The sequence below is a fragment of the Eumetopias jubatus genome, unplaced genomic scaffold (assembly GCF_037043125.1).
Source record: "Eumetopias jubatus isolate StellerSeaLion01/CBP00866 unplaced genomic scaffold, mEumJub1_p1.0 scaffold_4, whole genome shotgun sequence".
In the NCBI taxonomy this organism is placed as follows: domain Eukaryota; kingdom Metazoa; phylum Chordata; class Mammalia; order Carnivora; family Otariidae; genus Eumetopias; species Eumetopias jubatus.
In genome coordinates, this window is record NW_028274810.1 from 119151291 (window position 1) to 119171353 (window position 20063).

Sequence of the window (20063 nt, forward strand, 5' to 3'; positions counted from 1 at the left end):
GTATTACAAGACACTGTTAAAAGACTTAAAAAAATTTTAAGTACTAAGTCAGTCCTATAATACTGTATAAGGAATTTATTTTAAAAGAAAAAAATTCCTAATTGTAACAGTCCTAGGTAGCCACAGCTTTCAACGCCCCTGGGTACCCCTCTAAACTTTACATTTCTAGAAAATTCATATCTTTGTAATACACATCATTTTACATTCTGAATAGTGGTACCACATGGTATTTGCACACAGCGCATAATAGGTGCTTAATAACTGGCAGTCCTTTCTTTGTCCTAATTGTTGCTAATTTTATGTTTTAGTGGCCATACAATAAACCCTCCACAATTTGTTTCATATCTTACTTTGCCATTTCCCTGTTGTCAGATACAGGTTGTTTCTAGTCTTTTGTACTGTAAAACCTGGTGACGTGTCATGTGGGGTCTCCTTCTTGTTTATTATTGCGGGAGTAGCGGCAGTTTGGGTAGGAAGGATCAAGAGCAGGATTACTTGTCAAATAGAAGAGCAGCTTTGTGACTTGGAATAGTTTCTCCTTTAGATCAGTTGTGACTATTTCTCTGAAGCTTCATTATTTTTATCACTTTTCCTACTTGTTAAAGCTCTATAAGGATAAAGGGACACTTCGGTATTGTTTTACTTGCAATTTAAAAATCGTTAGTGTTTTTGAAATTATTTGCAGTTTCTTGTGTCCTCTTTTGTCCTCCTGTTGCTCTGGCTCTCTACAGCAGCAAAAGGAGAATTCCACATACTAATTATACGTTACAGATGTCAGCTTTGTTCCCTTTTTTGTTGTAATTATTTTTCCCTCTTAGTTCATCTTGGTTTTGTTAAAAATTGATTGTAGTTATCTGTCTTCTTCCTGATAGTATCTGTTGTCTACGTTGGAAAATCATCAGGCCTCTTTAACTGATACACATAGTATGTTTTTTGAGATTTAATTTTGTTAGTTTTTTTTTTTGAGAGATAGAGCGCGCATACTCGAGCATAGAGCGCACATACTCGAGCTGTGGAGCAGAGGGAGAGAGAAAATCTTAATCAGGCTCCAGGCCCAGTGTAGCACCCAACGTGGGGCTCGATCTCATGACCCTGAGATCATGACTTGAGCTGAAATCAAGATTCAGACGCTTAACCGACTGAGCCACCCAGGCGCCCCAAACTTCGTTAGATTTTTTTTTTTAATAGAGTTTCCTATATTGATGTCCCAACAAACATTGTTCTGTAGGTGTCCAAAAAAAAAAAAAAAATTCTGATTTTAATTATTAAATTATTTTAATGGAGAATTGCTGGGTTCTAAAGCTAATAAGCAAGTTTCTTTAAAATATCCTGGTCTTTGATATTGTGCTGTGCATTGGTTATCTCCAAAAAAGAGGTACATAGTTTTTTTTACAAATATGTCACGAATTCTTTTTTCCCAAGAAGACTTTCTGCTATCTTTCTACAAACAATTTTCTACAGATCACAGGGTGGGAAATGCCACTTTAATTTACTTTGTTTTTAACCTGATCAATTTTTTCATGAAAAACAGTCATTCACAGGGCGCCTGGGTGGCTCAGTTGGTTAAGCGGCTGCCTTCGGCTCAGGTCATGATCCCAGGGTCCTGGGATCGAGCCCCACATCGGGCTCCTTGCTCCGCGGGAAGCCAGCTTCTCCCTCTCCCACTCCCCCTGCTTGTGTTCCTGCTCTCGCTGTGTCTCTCTGTCAAATAAATAAATAAATAAATCTTAAAAAAAAAAAAAAAGAAAAACAGTCATTCATTTTTAGTAATCATATTCGTGCAAATGTGTAACTGGCGTTTCTTGATCTCCTCTGTCAAATTAGGTCTGTCTTTGTAAAACACATTACTCAACAATGATCAGGTCTGCAGCCCACAGCTCTGAGGTTTGTCTGGGAGAATACACAAGAGGTGCTTATGGCTTATATTCCCTTGAAACTTCTGTCCTCAGAAGCTGAGCACATGGGTCTATAGAAAACTTAGCATGTGGCATACCTGGGCATGGTAGCAGGTAGAATCAAACGTCTTTGAACTAGACAGACGTGGCAGAAAGAACACAGATCAAATTTAGAGTTAGGCTTTACAGAGTGAAAAGCCTGGTTTTGCCATTTACTAGTTTTGTGGCCTTGGACACTTGTTCTGACTTAAATCTATTAAAGGCATTAGTAATGCTTGTTTTATGTAGTTGATAAGAGTCTTTGAATACCAAATTCAAGATGTACTTTTCAGAACATTTCTTGGAGGACAGGGGATAAAGGACACAGAAATGGCTGGAATTAGAATCTGACACCAAAGCTGTGGTTTATCTTTTAATTACATCGAAATCTTAACTGTATGGTCTTTCCCTGAAACCATTCACTGTTGATGCCAGTTATGTTACTTTTAAAAAATTAAAACATCTTTCACTTAAAATGTAACAAGCTAAGAGAGTTGAATAGTAATGTCCCTAGGACTTGAAAATGTTTGAGTTTCAGAGAATCAGAGCCAGAAGAGATGTGTGTGGACCAGTTTTCTAGATTTACTCATCAAGAAGCTGGGAACCTGATTCAGAGTCTGATTTAGATGTCTGGTGTCCAGGGTCCTGCACTGGTTCTCTCTGCCCACTGTGACCATCTTAGGTCTCCTAGGCACATGTAGCCCAGGGATGGGGTCAGGAAGCTGGCCTACAATGGGGAGATGAAAGTGAATACATATGTAGTATCTTAAAAGATTAACAGCTACCATTTGTCGGAGATAGAAATGTAAGAAAGAAGTCCTTACGATAAGTGCTTTCATAGCCCTAGGGGCTGAAGGGAGATTCTCAGCAGGAAGGGGATAGGGGCTCACAGAAGAGATGGTAAAACCCAATCTTTTTTTTTTTTTTTTTAAGATTTTCTTTATTTATTTGACACAGAGAGACACAGCAAGAGAGGGAACACAAGCAGGGGGAATGGAAGAGGGAGAAGCAGGCTCCCCGCGAGTAGGGAGCCCGATGCGGGGCTCGATTCCAGGACCCTGGGATCATGACCTGAGCCGAAGGCAGATGCTTAATGACTGAGCCACCCAGGCGCCCTGGTAAAACCCAATCTTAAGGTTGAGTGTGAGTTTGCAAGATTGTTAAGATGACAAAAGACAGAAGTATTCTTGAGAAAGGAGAGAATTGTAGCCACTGGACTTGGAATAGACACCCAGAATTCGAGCACCGTTAATCTGGAGTGCTAGAATTACAAAGCGAGCAGTCCGAAGACCAACGGAGTCTGTGGCAGTAGCGTGGTATAAGGTGGGGAAGGGCATCGTGTGCGGATCTGTGCTTTATTCTAGGTTCCAAGGCGAGAGTGACGCCATCAGATTTCTATTTTAGAAAGGCTGCTCTGGCATCCTGGTGGGTGAGGGTGGGGCCGCTCAGAAGCCCTTAAGGGATCTGGTTGGGGCATGACCACACCCAGCCGTAAGGAAGGAGCCTTTGGGTTGGGTTCAGGAACTGCTGCAGAGACGGAACTGGTGGGATTCCATGGCTTGCTGCATTAGGCAAGAGGGATGTGACCTGGAGTCTAGCACTTTGAGGTACTGAGCAGGTGTGAAACAGGAGGTAAGTATTTCTGGAGGAAGCCTTAAGTTTGGGGTGTGGTCCTAGAGGAGGAAGTGCATTGAGCCACAACAGAAGAACTTACACGAATTTACATTAGTGAAATACCCAGCCTATTGGCTCTTCCCTTTCCAACCTTCCTTCTTTACCTTCCCTTCCCAATACAAGAGCCAGAGTCGTTTTTCTGAAGGTCAGGACTAGTCACTTCATTGTTCTAAAACCCCAGTGGCTCTCTGTCTTTAACCATCGCTCTCAGAATAAAAACCAAACTCTACGCCATAGCTTTTCCTTCCTGTGTGATCAGGCCCCTGTCCATCTCCTTGTCCTCCATGTGGCTTTGACCACCTGGTCTCACTGGTGCTTCTAAATACCAAACCCACCTCTTCAGAAATGTTGCTGTGTACTCAGTTTTCTGTCATTCACCTTAAAGAAGACAGCGGTGTCATTTTTGCCAGGTATCCCTGTATCTAGATGGTCCTTGACATGCAGATGGTTGTGGATGGATGGACCCAGTCTGTAGGGGTTCCTCTTCATCCCCCTCACATTCCTCAGCATGGCCTACGTACCCAAGTGACCTTTCTGTGGGCCAGAGCTGGATTAGAAATGCCAGGTAGGGAAGCTGTCCCTCAGATTCTTGTTTTCTTTGCTGACCCCAAGAATAAATAAGTCAACCAATTTTTTCTTTTCAAAGGATTTTTCTAGTTATCACTCTCACTGGTATCTTTCAGTAAGTCACTGATATTTTTAAAAGTGCACCTAGAAGCTTTCACAAGCCCTGGTGTCTCCATATGTTGTTGTGATGTTGTTGTTATTAACATGAATCCTGTGTGCAGCACACACTCCCAACAGTCAGTTTTCGTGAAAACAATGCCTGGCGTCAAGTGTGTAGATCCTAGTTAATGAAGGCCGTAGAGGCTGCTGTTTCCGGGCTACACCTGAGCCTCAGTGAAAAGCCACTCTGTGGTTTTGACTGACACCCACAATGCCAAGCACCCTACTTAGCAGGTGGACCGACATGAAGTGGTTGAGGGGCAGTTCAAGCCCGACCTGCTTGGGTGGCACAGCCCAGCTAGCTGCAGGTTGACTTCTTCCCACTTTGCTTTTTTTCCTGTCCCCTCCTTAAACAGCTACTTGGGTTTTTCAGCAAAGTGCTCTAGTCAAGTTCGTCTTTGGCTCCTTCACAGAGAACTCCTGGAATGGGAAGGAAAAGGGTTTTGAAGTTGCCTGGTGGCTTGATTATTGACTCCCTGGCTGATTTATTTCTTTTAAGATTTTTAAATTATTTTTAAGTAATCTCTATACCTGAGGTGGGGCTTTAATCCACAACCCCAAGATCAAGAGTCTCATGGTCCACCGACTGAGCCAGCCAGGTGCCCCCCTGGCTGATTTTTTTTAAAAGTTCCTCCATCCTGTGGACCCCACTGTGTCACATTGGAAGGTTGGAGCACACGACACTTAACAAGGACAGGCTTTAGGGTCTGGAAGACCCAGTTTTGAATCTTGGCTCTGTCTCTGGCCAGCTGCATGATCTAGGACCATTCTCAGCCTCAGTGTCCTTATCTGTAAAGTATGGGTAACAGAAGCCTCCTTAAAGGTTCCTGCGAGGATTAAATAAGATATTGTGTATAGGGCACCTGGGTGGCTCAGATGGTTAAGCGTCAGCCCTCAGCTCAGGTCATGATCCCCGGGTCCTGGGATCGAGTCTCGCATCGGGCTCCCTGCTGCTTGGGAGCCTGCTTCTCCCTCTGCCTCTCTCTCTCATGAATACATAAAAATAAAAAATCTTTAAAAAAAAAGATATTGTGTATAAAACATGGTCATGATATTTTTATCATCATTATCATCAATATGGGGGACAGCCAAGGCGAGAGTGAGCGAATACAAGAATCTGAGGACAGGGAGGGAAAGGAAGAGAAGAAGGAAACACCTGTGTGTGCCAGGTGTCCTATGAGGAAGGCACGAGTGTCGGGCAGGATGACTAACCCGCCCCCGGTCACACAGCCAGGAAGTGACTTGGGGTCTCGCTGGCCTCCGCGCCTGGGCTCATAGCCATCCTGTCGCATTTCTCGGGATGGCTCCTGGCTCCGCGACCACCGATAAACACCTGGACCTGTTGACAAGTGGTAGTTAAATGCTAGTTACCTGGTGGTAACCAGTGCCAGATGGCGTGGGGCCAGCAAGGACTCTCGGTGTTAGGGGCAGAGAAGGAGCTTCACGAAGAAAAGCAAGACTTGGCTCATCCTTAGAGGTGGGTTAGGGTCTCATCACAGAATGGATAGGATGGCTGTGCTGATTTACGCCGGTCTGACCTTAAGGGTCTTGCAGGAGATCTGTGCCACTTCCTGTGTTCACATTGCTGGATCCTGACATCAGTGCAGGAGGGAGAGTGGTTTACCGAAAAAGAGTACTGAATATGAAAATGACCAGGCCCTCCCTTGGCTCAGAGGGTGGTTGTTCCCATCTGTGGGTTGGCTTGTGGCATCTGGAGGGGGGGGGGCCGGGGCGGGGGGCGGGGGAGGCAGGCCCTTCAGTCTGCTCAGCTACCTTTGCCTACATTGCATGTTGGACTTCTGTAAGGTTGCCTTTGCAGACTCAGTGGTTTTCATCAAGGTCCTTGGCCTTCACAAAGAAAATCATGATTTCATCGATACTTCATAGATGTGACTGACTTTTGCAAAACAGGATGCACCCTGGGGAGATTAGAAAATGAACATTCCTATATGCATCACCTGAGCAAAAACTAAGTGCTGTTGTATTTACATTAGTTAAGATGGTACTTCCTTCAAGTGATTGGAATAAACACTTAGGTTTTTAAAATAAAAAGCTCATGAGAAATAAATAGTATTTTGTGAGTATTGGTCTGTTCTATACACTTTTAATTCTAGATGCTTTTAATATAGAGGCAGATTCATTTGATATTTATTGAGCTCCTCCACTGGGCCTGGCATAGTCCCGGCCCTAAAGATGTTTACACACCTAACAGGTAATGTATGCATACCCAGGAAAGCAGACTTTTGTGAGTTACAGTTTTATGTGATACCTTCTCTTTGGATTAGAAAGTTGATAGGTTGGTGGTGTTTCCATGCAGAGAATAGATCCTTAGAATCGGTCAGTAAATATTGCCAAAGGTGATACATTGAGTGTTTGCTACAGACCTGAACTGTGAAGTAACTTACCAAGTGGGGCCAAATCCTTAGTCGTTTATAGCATAGGAGTCTTTAGCATCTAGGGGTCAAAGCCCACCCCACGCCACCCTTCAGCCATAGGTACAGTAGAGGATGTTAATGTTTCTGATTGAAATCTGTATGAATATCGGAGGATCTGAATCTTAAGGACACCTTTTATAGTCTAAAACAGTAGAGATGAACAGGTTCAAACCTCTGTTTGTGGACGACAGGTCAACTTTCCATTTTTTGGCTAAGTTATGCAAATTGAATTTTATTTTAAGTTGATCATTTCCCCTTGTGTAGCAGCCTCATTCAACTCGTATTAATCTTGAAACTAACAAAGGATAACATCTTTACCTCTTCCTTTCATATATGCTGCTACCACCATCCCCCTGCCCCCGTTTGTAGATGCTCTGTGCTGTTGCTTCCTCAGTGAACCTCATTGCAACTGCTGGTGTGGTGTAGCTGTCACACGGGGGGATTCTCGGTACCCTGTACATCCACCCCTCAAGTTAATTGGGGCTGTGCTTCTAGCATTTGAGTTGAACACTGAAAGGAAAGAGAGAGAGAAGGAGCAGCCCAGGCCCCTTCAGATCTGGGGAAGAGCTTGGAGAACAGAATTTTAGTAGTTGCCAAAGCTCTGATGTGGGAACAAACTTGGTGGGTTCAGAAAGATCACAGGTGTGGCCTAGACATGAGTAGTAGAGAGTGTGGGAACAGAAGTCTGAGGGCAGTGGGGCTGGATCACATAGGGCCTTACATGGACCTGGATTTTATTATAAGAACAGGGGCTTCATTCATCGTTCCTCGTGTGTGTGTGTGTGTGTGTGAGATTCAATTCAGCAAATTCTAACTGAGCATCTTTTATGTATAGAAAGAAACAAACATAAAAGTATTATCCTTACAGTGCTTTTAGTTGGTTGAGTAGGGGAAGAGACACAGGTACCTAAACATCTAAAATCCAAAGTAAAGAATGAAATGATACAAGGTATGGCAGGGTAGCAAGGATTAATAGTTTTTGAATAATTGCCTTCATCAGTCTTATTAAAAGCAGCGCCGGGCTCCCCATGTACTCCAGCACAGGGCTCTGTCATTGTCCTTTTGCATGGCATGCAGCCAGGGAAGTAGAGGCAGATGCAGTATTTGGTGGGCACACTTGACAGGTGCGTGGCTCAGAGTACTGTTCAGTATGGGCCAGGCAGTTAGTAGATGAGCAAGTAAATGATGCTGTAAAAACCCAGGTTGGATGATCCTCAGAGCAAATATTTACTTGCATGGTTTTCCCGATCCCTCCTCTCTTTGGAGCTAAGGGATATTTTCCACTGTCATTCTCTTCTGGCACCTTTATTCACAGTGGTCTGCATTATCACACTGGATTACTTTCTGGGCTTACTCCTGGCTCACATTATAATTATACACTTATGCATTCTAGTGTATGGGGCCTTAAGACAGATATATAATGAATGTATTGATTTGGCGGTGAGCCTGTACAAGAACTTCTATCTCTATTTCATCCTCAGAGGCCTTATGCCAATGTTAATTAGGCATCCTGCCTCTCCGGTAGCCCGAGCACTTTGCTCCCCGGTCCTCCCTCCTCCCTGCAAGGTAGCATGATCTCTCGGTAAGCTGAAGGCTGAAGCAGTCAGATATGACCCAAAATTAGACCAAAGTAGCCTTCCCTTGCTTTCCCTGTTATAGGAATTACACAAAAGAAGAACATTTGCTTCTTGGTGACTAGGGGACAAATTACCTCTCTGAACGCAACTAAAAAGTGATAAAATGGAAACGTGTCCCCCCCCATTTTTTTCCCAAGTAAATAAAAGTTTTTTTCATTGAAGAAATCACTCTGCTAGTAGGAGTACTTGTTTCAAAGATGTTTTGCTGTGACTCCAAATGCTTCGGGAATTTCTTAGAAGTACCTTCAGAGGTGAGGGTAATGATGGCAGTTTTTGAGCACCTGCTCAGTGCAAGGCTTTGTGCTTCCAGGTGCACATTAATACGTTCAGTGCTCAGCATCCCTGGAAGGTGGGTGTGCTAGCTCTCTACCTCGGCATATCTCTAAGAAATTCTGTGCTATTTTACTGAGAGGCACTGTTTCCTTTCTCTCTAAGTATATGCGTAAGATACAGCTCCAAAGACTAATGCTTATTTTCAAAAATCACATTTATCCAAAATAAGAATAGTTTTTGCCACCTGAGTATATTGAAAAGATGCCATATACTTAGGAAGTAATTCTGAAATAGAGTATCTTACTGAATAATAACAATAGGGCTGTTGTTGCTCATTTAACGTTAAGTATATTGTATTTCAATAAAATGTTTTTTTAAGAAAGTTGCCAGAATAACTATTTTAAGGTACAAAATTAAGCCGGAATGTGTAAGTTTTGTCTCCTCTGTTAAACCATCACTTTCAGTACCATATGGTCTTATCTCTTACCCCTGTGTGACCGTTCAGACACGTCACATACACAGCCATTTAAACTTTGGCTCTTCAGGACCATTAGGGGAAGGATTACAGGGGGCCACATTCTCCGAGTCCAAAACTTTATTTTGTTCAGCCAGTGTCAAGGCAAGTTTTATGTTGCATACTCTCCTGTTTTGTGGACCTGAGAGTATTGAGGAATTCATTTATTCAGGCATTTGTGATTTCATAAGCATTTTTGAGCATCTACCATCTGCTAGGCACTAGGAATGGGAATTTAGCCATGAACAGGTTACACAGGCCCCTGCCTTCATAGAGCTTTTGTGCAGGGAGGTAAATACAATAAAAATAAACGAGTCTTAAACGGGATCATTTCGGGGTGAGGTGGTGCTATGGAGAAGCCAGCATGGCGTGCCGTAGAGAGTAACCAGGCGGGCTGAGGCCATGCGCTATCACAGGTTGACCGTGGAAGGACACTTGGAGGAAGGGGCGTTTAATCTAAGGCCTGTGTAAGAAGAAGGCCACCCATGGGAAGAGTCAGCTGGTGCAGATACCCTGAGCTGGCAGGCAGCGGGGCTGGATCCGTGTGCATCTCTGAGAATATGTGTTGTCACACTCTTCCTGTGACCAAGGGATGCCACCTGTCCTGGAGGTGTACGAAAGATTCCGTGTCCTACCCTGAGTGGCCTCAGACTCTTCAGGAATTTTGCGTCCTTATGTCCGGTTTGTATAATGTTTCTAAATCCCTCTGGTGGCCAGCTCTCATGTAAGGCCTCTGTTGGCATGGCTTCTCTCAGTCTCTCTCAGCTTGGCCACGGCCTGTGCCTTCTCTGCCCGTTCAGATGACCAGACCTGTTAGGACTGTGAAGTAACAGTGAAGAGTGTCCATCTCCAGGTTGGAAGTGCTTCTCTGTATTAAAGCCCCTGCTCGTTAGTAATGTAGAGAATGTGAAGTTGCTGTCTTGTAGAATTGGGGTTAGGGAAAGTGCCGTTCTGTTATTAGAGATCGGCATGTTCTCCTGGATGCCTTTATTTGTTAGTTCACCCTCCCTCTCCGCCCCCACCCATGTACCCTTTTAAGTTGAGTTCAACTGCAGATGCGTACTTAGAAATGCAGGTCCATATATTAACATTGGGAAATATAATACTTTCATAGCCCATATTATCTGCCCCTTTTCTCTTAGCCTTTATGTAATTTTATGCATAGGACATTTGAAAGGATGTCACTGCAGGTGTTGCTTGCCTGGCAATTTGTGGCACATTTAGACATGGGTTATTCTGGAGGGGAGCCCCATCTGACTGAACGACAGCGTCCCCTGCTTCTCTTATACCCGGGGCCTGCAGAAGTGCATTTCACTTGGCTCCTTTGTGCCAGTGGCCAAACTCTAGAGTGGAGAAAGAGAAGTGTTACCCAGAGCTAACTGTGACTGTAGCTGTCAAATGCGGATGCTATTAATAACCTTTCAAAGTATGTACGTGAACTTTACACCCTGTTAGTTTATAGACAAGTTGGTAAAAATTCAACATAAATTCTGAGACTCTCCCCGAGAGGGGGGGGAAATGGGGGGGCAGATAGCTGGTCTCATAAAATGTTATGGCTGGAATCTTCCACATCCCTTTGCTCATTTGGACTCATTAACTCTCTAACTGTGCAAGGACATTAAAGCCCACTCATTAATTTCTCTTTAAATAGATCCATCTTTATGTGGTCATCATTCCCCAAAGCTGAATGGATAGGTTATTTTCTTCCAGAAGCAGATCTTTTTTTTTTCCTTTCTCAAAAAATAATGAAGCAGTGGTAAGATCCAGGGGGATCACCGGCATATACTCCTGCTACCGTGGTTGGCTCTTCTCTTCCTGGATGTGTGTCACTTGGCAAGCAAGCTGTTTTACTTCTCAAAAGCCCGGGGGTTTTTCATCAGAAAAAAAAGAAAAGGCAAGAATATGGATATAAAAAGATAAATGGTAGCTATTATTGGGATTGTTTTTTAAATGTCCTTCCCACAAAAGCAGTTCATCAAAAGAGAAACCCATTAGATTGTCTCTTAAAAGAATGCTTATTTGCACTTTATTCGCATTACTTTCTTTCCCTTGAATGCTCCTAATACCCTAAATGGCTTTTAATTTCTCAACTCAGATTTGTCTCTGAAAACAGGTAGATGGTCCCCACCCATGTTAAGATGAGGCTCTATTTTTAGATCCAGTTCATCACAGACATCGCGGAATAATGCAGAACTGAGTAGCGGTGAGGAGGTCAAGTTGCCAGGACCTGCGTTCAGAGTCCTGCTCTGTGGTCCTGGCCAAGTTGAACTTTCTGAGCCTCTGTTTGCCTCATCTGTAAAATGAATTTAATAAGAGTACTTCTTTCACAGGGTTTTTGTGAGAATTACGTGAGGCGGTCTATGTAAACCTCAGCACCCTTTATGCCCTGCTAACATTTATTAAAATGTTGTTCTCCCTTTTTTCTCTAAAGTACAAATCTCAACTCCTTGAAATAACTCAAACCTTGTCTCCCGTGAAACTCTTTCGTGAAACACTTGAGTGTGGCGTGCGGTGTCACGGTGTTCTGAGACGGTTGCAGACACTAACCAGATGAGCATTTTATATAGTGAGAGAAACACAGTGATTTTTAGGGTATCTTCTGTTAATGGTAAGGATCTTGGTCTTCCACTTGGAACAGTTCTGGACAATGTAAAAGCTGTGAATGGGCTTAAAGGAAAATATTAAACAGAAGTGCAGGTGGGACGTGGCTGTGACAAATGTGTGGAGGTGGAATATAAGCAAGGGGCATGGTGGAGACCGTGTCACACGTGGAGTCCGAAAACCCAGATTTCACCTCAGCATCCTGTTAGATCTGAGATCCAATAAACATTTGTGTGAGATGTGACTTTAGCCCCTTCTGGCTCTCTGACTTCGGACACCTTAATTAATCTTTCCCTCCCTCCCTCCCTCTCTACAAATATTTATGACGGTCTGTCACATTTCCTTACTTAAAAATGTAGATGCTGTTTTATGGGGTTTTCATAAAGAAGCCGTGCAAAGAGAGAAGTCATTGAAAGCATATATATCTCACCTACTTGGTATACGTCTGCTCCAGGAAACTTAGGCCTGATGTAGCAAGTGCTCCGGAAGCTTTGGCTCTCGTGTTATTCGGGGCTTGTGTCGCAAGTGATAGAATCCCCGCTTCAACCAGCTCGGGGCAAGAGGAACGTATTGTCTGGTGTACTCAGTCTGCAGGAAGGTTAGGAGTGACCTTGGGTGCCGCTGGAAGGCAGGACTCCGACGCCACTGCTCGGGTCTGGTGCTGTGTGTGGGTTATCATTCTGTCTGGCCAGATTGTTCCACACAGCTGGAGACAGAAGCCCTGGCAGGCCCCAGGTCCTCCTCCCCAGGAAGGATCTGCACCTTGCGGTCCCTGTTCCCAAGGCCAGAAGAAGTCTTGTGAGGAGCCTGAGCCCAGTGTGGGTCAGGGGCTCACCCTGCCAGCCAGCGGGGTCCACAACTGGAAAGGGCAAGTGGCCAGTTGAGCCACAGGTTTAGAGTGGCGGGAAAGACCATCTTGTAGGACAAGGGAGTGACCGTTGCCTACTGGCAGCACATTTACCCTTTCATCTCTTTGTGTGACCTTCAGGGGTAGGACTTACTGTTGCCGGCCTTCAGTTTTCTCCTCTGAAGTTTTGAGGTGTAGATGATGTCACGGATGTGAGTGTACTTTGAATGGTCTTAAATTTTATGTAGATAAGTTCATTATTACTGCTGTTACTACTGCTCATGCCCTCCAAATCTTGACACCCCACCCAGGGGTCCCCAGTCTCTGGATCGTTGACCCTCAGGGAAGCAGAGAGGGTGTTTAAAGTTATTTTAAGAAGTTAGGGCAGTTTGCCATATGTATATCTATTTTGAATACAACCCTTTTGAAATTTGATTTCAAATTGAAATACACCTTCTGAAAAGAGCACATATCCTACGTGCCCAGTCTTCACAAACAGCACAGTTGTACGCCAGCCCCTGGATGAAGAATCAACAGTGACCGTCCCATAGACCCTCTCCAACTTGTAGCGCAAGGAGACTGATCTAGTTGTGTTTATTCTCCGTCCAAGAAATCATCTAAAAGCATTACCAGCATCATGGTAGTGTTTTCCTTGCTGTCCTTTTTCAGTAAACAGAATTTTAAAATACAACTGGCCTTATGTCATTTTTTTGTATGCTAAAAGGAATCTTCAGGTCACTCTTATTACACCCTTTTAAATGTTTTCTTCCTAGCTGCAATTACCAGGAGGTGGCAGGTGTTGGAACGGTTCAGTAGTTATGTGTCATTCACGTCTTAGGCTTGCCTGCGTCCCTTCCTGGGTACCACCCTCTCCCGGTGAGAGAAGTAAGCCTTCCCCTATCTTAAGTGTCTTGTATTTTCTTTCCCATGCAGAGCTTGGGGTGATAACTGACTGACCACCATGTTGTCAGCTTCACCCAACACTGAGCTTTGTGGGAAAACTCTGCATTTACCCCCCAAACATGACTCCTCAGATCCTGGGCACTTCCAGTCTCTGAAATGGTCTGCTGTTCATAAATATGTCTGCTTGCTACCTCTGTGGTAACTCATAAAAACAAATGCCATTACGATTGATCTGCCAGATTTTCCAACATCTTTTCCCCCCCCGTTTTTCTCTTTTAGGCTCTAGACCAAGATAGAACAGCCTTGCAGAAAGTGAAGAAGTCTGTAAAAGCAATATATAATTCCGGTCAAGGTAAGTACTTACCAGAGCAGACAGCATGAATTATATATAATGTTTACAGTTTTATCTGTTATCTGTAAGATGCTATGTTTATAGGAGACTTGATACCAAAGGAAAAATAAGTAGATCAAAGAAATTCAGCTTTTCTCTTTTTTCTTGGTTTCTTCTCAGTCTACACTGGTTACTGTTTCCAAAGTTAAACGATTAAAGAACCTGAGTTGCAGTGGGTTTTAGTATACATTTAAAAACTTGGCAGAACTACGGGGAATTTTGTCACAAAATGTGACATGTGACATAGGAGCTGTTCATCATCTCTCGTGTAGTTGGTCAGTCTGTAACTCAGTGGCCTCAGTGAGGGACGCAAGGATCTCTCCTTCGGCCGTGTACCTGTACACATTTGGAAATCAGTATTGGTGCTGGGCATGGGGTGAGAGAAGGGGGGAGGTTGAACTGAAACCTGGAGGGAACTGCCAACCAGAGTCTATTCTTGGTGGCCGAGGGCGTGCCCGGTAACCTGTGTCACTGAATGTGTTAGCTGGGTCTGGTGACTTTGTCATCTTGGCAACAAAAGTTTGTTTTCAGGGGATCAGAAGAAGTAGACCTAGTTAAGATAAACAATGGCTAACCGAAGAAAGGGTAGGTTCCATCGCCCCAGGGAAGGAGAGGAGAGGCTTGGAAATGTAAAATGAGTTTCAAGGTCTCTGACTCACATCTTTTGTTATCATTACTGTGGTACCAGCTCACCTACCCAGAGAGAAGGTCTGAGAAATCAGTTGTCTGTAGCATAACAAACCCCCGAGGGGATGGCAGCGAGTCCAATGGAAAGGGCACAGGCTTTGAAGTTGGACCAGTGTGGGTTTGTACCCTCACCCTGCCCCTTACTAGCAGTGTGACCTTAAGCTGGTTACTTCACTTTTTTGAACCTCTGTCTTTTCTGTAAAGCAGAGATTGTGGTGTTACCGTGTTGTTGAAGGGAGTTAAGGAGCTCATATCTATAAAGAGCCTATCACCTCAGGGCAGTTCAGTAAATACCATACATTCATATTTTATATAAATTTTATATTTTATTTATATTCATACTCATAATTGTCAAAATTTTGGAGTTGAAAGGAATGTTGAAAAAGGAAAAACTCGACCTTCAGATATTTTATGGAACTCCCCTCCTTATCAGAGGTGGGAATCAGTCTCGCTGGAAACCCAATTGTCTCTTGTCTTCTTCAAAGCCCTTGGGCCTAATTGGTAACCCATTCTGTATCCTGGTTTCTTGATACCCCTCTAATTTCTTTATATCTAAGAACACACTAACTTTTAATTAAGATAGATAATTAGATGATTGCCTAGTTATGTAGTAATGTTTTAAATGTTTAAATATTTCAAATGTTTTAAGTCTTGGCCTAATTTATATAACTTCTACCATTGCTTCATTCTGATTTACTCCGAAAATATGGTAGTCCCTTTCTAGATATTTGCAATTCGTGGAGAGGTGGGTGGGGCATTATAACTAGGAGGCAGCATGAGGGGAAGCTTCTGAGGTGCTGATATTGTTTTGTTTCTTGATGTGGGGATGATTACATAGTTAAGTCCATTTTTTGATAATTCATCAAATGCTACACTTAAGATTGATGTACTTTTTTATATGGACGCAGGTATATTATGCATCAATGAAAGTATATATATAAGACTTATATACAAATAGGTTTATTGAAGCATTGATTGTGACCATCCATATCTGTTCTGGAAAAACAAAAAACAAATGGGGACTTTTAAAATAAACAATAATATATCTATTTAATAAAGTAGTTTTTATGAAAAAGAAACTTAGTTTAGATCACTAACTTTATCACTACTTGTTAAAGTAAATTACTTAACTTCCACGAATCTTAAATTGCCTCACCATAAAATGAGAAAATAGTATCTGATTTGCAGAGTATCAAATGGATAAATGAGGTAATATTTAAGTCCGCCTAACAAACTTCCTGCCACATCATAGGTGCTTCACACGTGGGAAAAATGACAGCTAGATCAGTGGCATGGGTTCCTTCTCTATATTAATTCAGTCTCCTGCAGATAGCACTGGACCAGCCCAATTTTCTAAAGAGCTTAATGAGCCATAATCTGCCTCAGGAGTAAGTGTCAGTTTTCCATAATGTTACAGTGTATGCTTGAGGCTCTCAGAGTCACAGAAGAGAGACCTCAGTATGCTGCGGCCATATTTACTCTGCTAGGGGCTCCACGTAACTCCTTTGCCCCCCCCCCCCAGTGCCCTTGCTCAAGACGCATCCCCTCCGTGTCCCGCAGTGACCACAATCACATCATTCAGCTCCTCACACAAAGGCTCTTTTACTTGGTAAGGATGTGCTTCATCTTGTTCTTTAAAGGGTTTTCCTTGGTCACAGCTGGCCTAGAGGTGGCAGAAGGGAGAGGTTGTCCCTGCATGTGCGTAAGGTAGTGAGTTCAAGGAATGTGTGTGATGAGGGAGCAGCAGAAGGCTGGCTGAAGACAAAGCATAAGCTGACACCCTGCAGTCTTCCTCCACCCCCCATTCCTGGGTGGGACATGTGTGACATTCTTCCAAGAATCTCCCAACTATCTTAATGCCTTGCTAGAGGGGAAAACAACCTTACCTTGACACTGGCAAGGCCTCTGGTATCTTGTAGGTCCTCTTTAGCATAGGAAAGTTCTTTTGAAACCTCCCTTTTTCCTTACCTCCCCCAACCCCATAGTATATAAATCAGCCACCCCTCACAGCCTCCCCCCTCCCCCCGCCAGTACAGCCACTCTCTCTGCCCACAGGTCCTGTCCCCGGGCTTTAATAAAATCACCTTTTTGCACCAAACACGTCTCAAGAATTCTTTCTGGGCTGTCGGCTTCGAACCCTAATAATGTCTTTCTTGCATCTGTGTGCAGTTTGGTTGCCTTTTCCTCCATGAGATTGTTCTCACCTGGTGGATGGGGGCCACAGTTGGCTGAGCATTGACCACTCCCACCCCTAGCTGGATTAGGGGTTCTCCTGTGTACTTTGTGGTACGTTTCTACTATCTAACAGAGTAGCTTCTAGTCATATATGGCTTTTTAAATTTAAATTAATTAAAATCCAATAAGATTTAAAATTCAGGTCCCCCAGTGTCAGTATTCACATTTTGAATGCTCAGTAGCCACATGCGACTGGCCGCTACAGTATTGGACAGCACAGACCCAGGGCATTTCCATCATCCCAGGAAATCATTTTGCAGCTCGAGAGCGTATATCCCATCGTATTGTAACTGTTGACTGGTCTCTCTCGCATTAGGCCAGCAAGTATCAACCCTGACTCTTCATGAGAATCACCTAAAAACACTTAAAACACAAAGACAGGGGTCCCTCAGGCCCACCTGCCAAGAGTTGTTCTAGAGTGAGGCCCAGGTATTGGGATTTTAATAAATGACTCCAGAGGTAGTATGCAGCTAAAACTGAGAACTGCTGCACCAGCCCATGACCCACTTGATGAGGACTGTTACTGTGTCTTTTATCTTTATATATTATGTATTTGTCACCATAGTTTATTCAACAAATGTTTATTGAGCAACTGTTACATGATACTGTTCTGGGGGTTGAGTATATTAAACAAATCAGACAGAATCGCTGCCTTGAATTTTACAGTTCAGTGGGAGAGATGGATGTTGGATCACCAAACCAGAAAGGATTTTATCATTTAGACACTGGAAAGCTTCCCAAGAGGGATCTGATACAGTCTGACAGGGTGCTGAGTGGAACACCTCTCAGAGGATGTGGTGTTCATTGAGTGTTGATTGTACTAAGCTAAGCTGAGCAAGCCTCTGAGGTAGGTCCAACATCACCCCCATTTTATAGATCTTGAGGCTGAAGCTTCAAGAGCCAGGCAAACTTCTGCAAGGTGCCACGCCTAACAGTAATGGAACTCAGCTCCAGCTTTGCTGTTAACAGCTACTCTGTACCTGTCTTCTACCTGCCATGTAGTAGGGGCTCAACAGATGTGCAGTGAATTGCTACATGGTGGCTAGAGAGGTCCCCGAGAAGCTCTCCGTGAATGGCTGTTCAATGTTTAATCATGAGGTGAATGAGTTGATTCAGTTGATTCAGTGTAACTTCCCAGAAGTGTAATCCCAGATGACTTTAGTAGTTCCTGGAGAGAGGGGTCACAGTAGTTACCATGCCCGTGGCTTGGAAGTGCGGGGAGAAACTCCGACCTCACAGACTGCTGGGACCTAATAGGGTTTCCGATGTTACGAACGAGTGTAGCTTGTGTGGGCAGCACTGTGACATTTAATTCTTAAAAAATAGCTAGATGAGTAAAACAGTGGTGTTGCTGATCTTTCCATGATACATGCTGAGTGGAATCTGGGTTATTCCCGTCCAAGCGCTTTTGGCCTCATCCAGAGAAGCCACAGAGGCTGAATCCTGGTATCTGTTTCCCAGTGTTTTCATAATTTTCTTGTTTTCTCACAGTGCTTAAGTGACACAAAACCCATGTGATGTTCTTTAAAGTTCTAAGAAGGATTTCTTTATTTCTGGTTTGAGATGACCAGCCAGCCCACCACCACCACCACCACCACCACCACCACCACCACCACCACCACCACCACCACCACCACCACCTACCCCACCAGATGATTTGAACATTGTTTGTATTTATTTGACAGAGAGAGAGCACAAGCAGGGGGAGTGGCAGGCAGAGGGAGAGGGAAAAGCAGGCTCCCACTGAGCAGGGAGCCCTAGGTGGGGTTCCACCCCAGGACCCTGGAATCATGACCTGAGCTGAAGGCAGATGCTTAATCCACTGAGCCACCCAGGCGCTCCTCCCCAGATGATTTGAAAGATGGTTGAGAATGGTGAAGGATCTTACTTTTACAATGTATTTATTATGATTACACATAAGCTTTATCAGTATGAATTGGAACACAGTATAATAGCAACAAATTTTATTGGAAAGACAAGTTATCTCCCCAGAAGCCCTTTAGTTTAAAATGGCTTGGGGAATTTGTCTCTTTCTCTTAGGCCCCATTGCGTATGAGGACATTCAGAAACAAAAAACTGAATTCTGTGAACTGCTTGATCAAGGGAAAATTTTCCAAGCTATTCAGCCTTCCCATTTTGTTTCTAAGTGTTGATGTTATTAATCTGTGAAGTATATTGTCATTTAGAAAGTTTGCCTTGGTGTGTGTGTCCCTCCCGCCCCCTCCCTCCCCTCCCTCACTTCTCTGTTCCCTAATGTATTTAAAATAGCTAGTAGTTTCTTGAACACTAGAGATTTTAAAATATGTTGCAGTCTTTGACACTTTTTCTTTCCAAAGACAGAGCCTAATTCTCTTCTCCTAGAATGTGTGCCAGACTTACTACCCTCCTCTAATGAACAGAATGTGAGGGAACTGATACCATGAGATTTCCAAGTCCAGTTCATAAGAGAGATCACTTCCACCTGGGTCTCTCCACTCCTCCATCATCTGTTCTGGAGGAAGCCAGCCACCCTCCTTTCGAGGAAACCATGAACCACCACTGTAGCGACTGCCAGCCCCAGTCATGCCTTCAGTTGCCTGCAGCCCTGCTGACATGCCGCCTCAAGCTTTGTACGAGACCCTGGCTCAGAGCAGTAGATGAGGGACTGGCATTCATAAGACTTCTGCCCTTGCAGACATGGGTGTGTGCATGCAAATCCCAGGCTCAGCAGAAGTCAGTGTGTGTCTCTTCAGAAAGAGGAGCTCGCTGCTTGTCAGTGTTGTTAAAAACACAAAGTGAAACATACCGTACTTTTATAAAATGGAAGAGGCATGTATTTCATAGAAAGCATGGGTGCACCAAATTTGTTGTCCTGTCAATGATCTAGTTGGGTTGCATTTGTTAATCTTTTTGAACAGATGTATTATTACATCCACATACACTTTTCCTTGGGAGTAAAGACCAAGAATATTCCTGCTACTAGGTCTTTTTCTGTGATAATTTTTTTTTGCAAATCCAAATGTGGATTTTATTATTAAATAGTGGCTTCCTTAAAATTCATGCCAAGATCTATTTGGAATACATTTTAGCTTATTAGTAACACATGGTGCCCCCTAGAAATACATAACATTGTTAGTCTGAAAGTTGGGACTCTTTAAATCCTTTAATTTTCGTGAATAAAAAAATGACAGTGGTATGTAATTTGATTGCAAGCATATGATATGGAA

The 20063-nt window shown here is 43.6% G+C and overlaps 1 protein-coding gene across 2 annotated transcripts in view; it reads left to right on the forward strand.

The window, feature by feature from the left end:
- Positions 1-20063, forward strand: part of ASAP1 (ArfGAP with SH3 domain, ankyrin repeat and PH domain 1) — a 339019-nt gene that overhangs the window by 176831 nt on the left and 142125 nt on the right. For both annotated transcript variants that reach the window (XM_028105646.2, XM_028105644.2), the window contains exon 4: positions 13824-13896. In XM_028105646.2, the coding sequence (XP_027961447.1) occupies positions 13824-13896 (73 nt within the window). The remainder of the gene's footprint in view (positions 1-13823; positions 13897-20063) is intronic.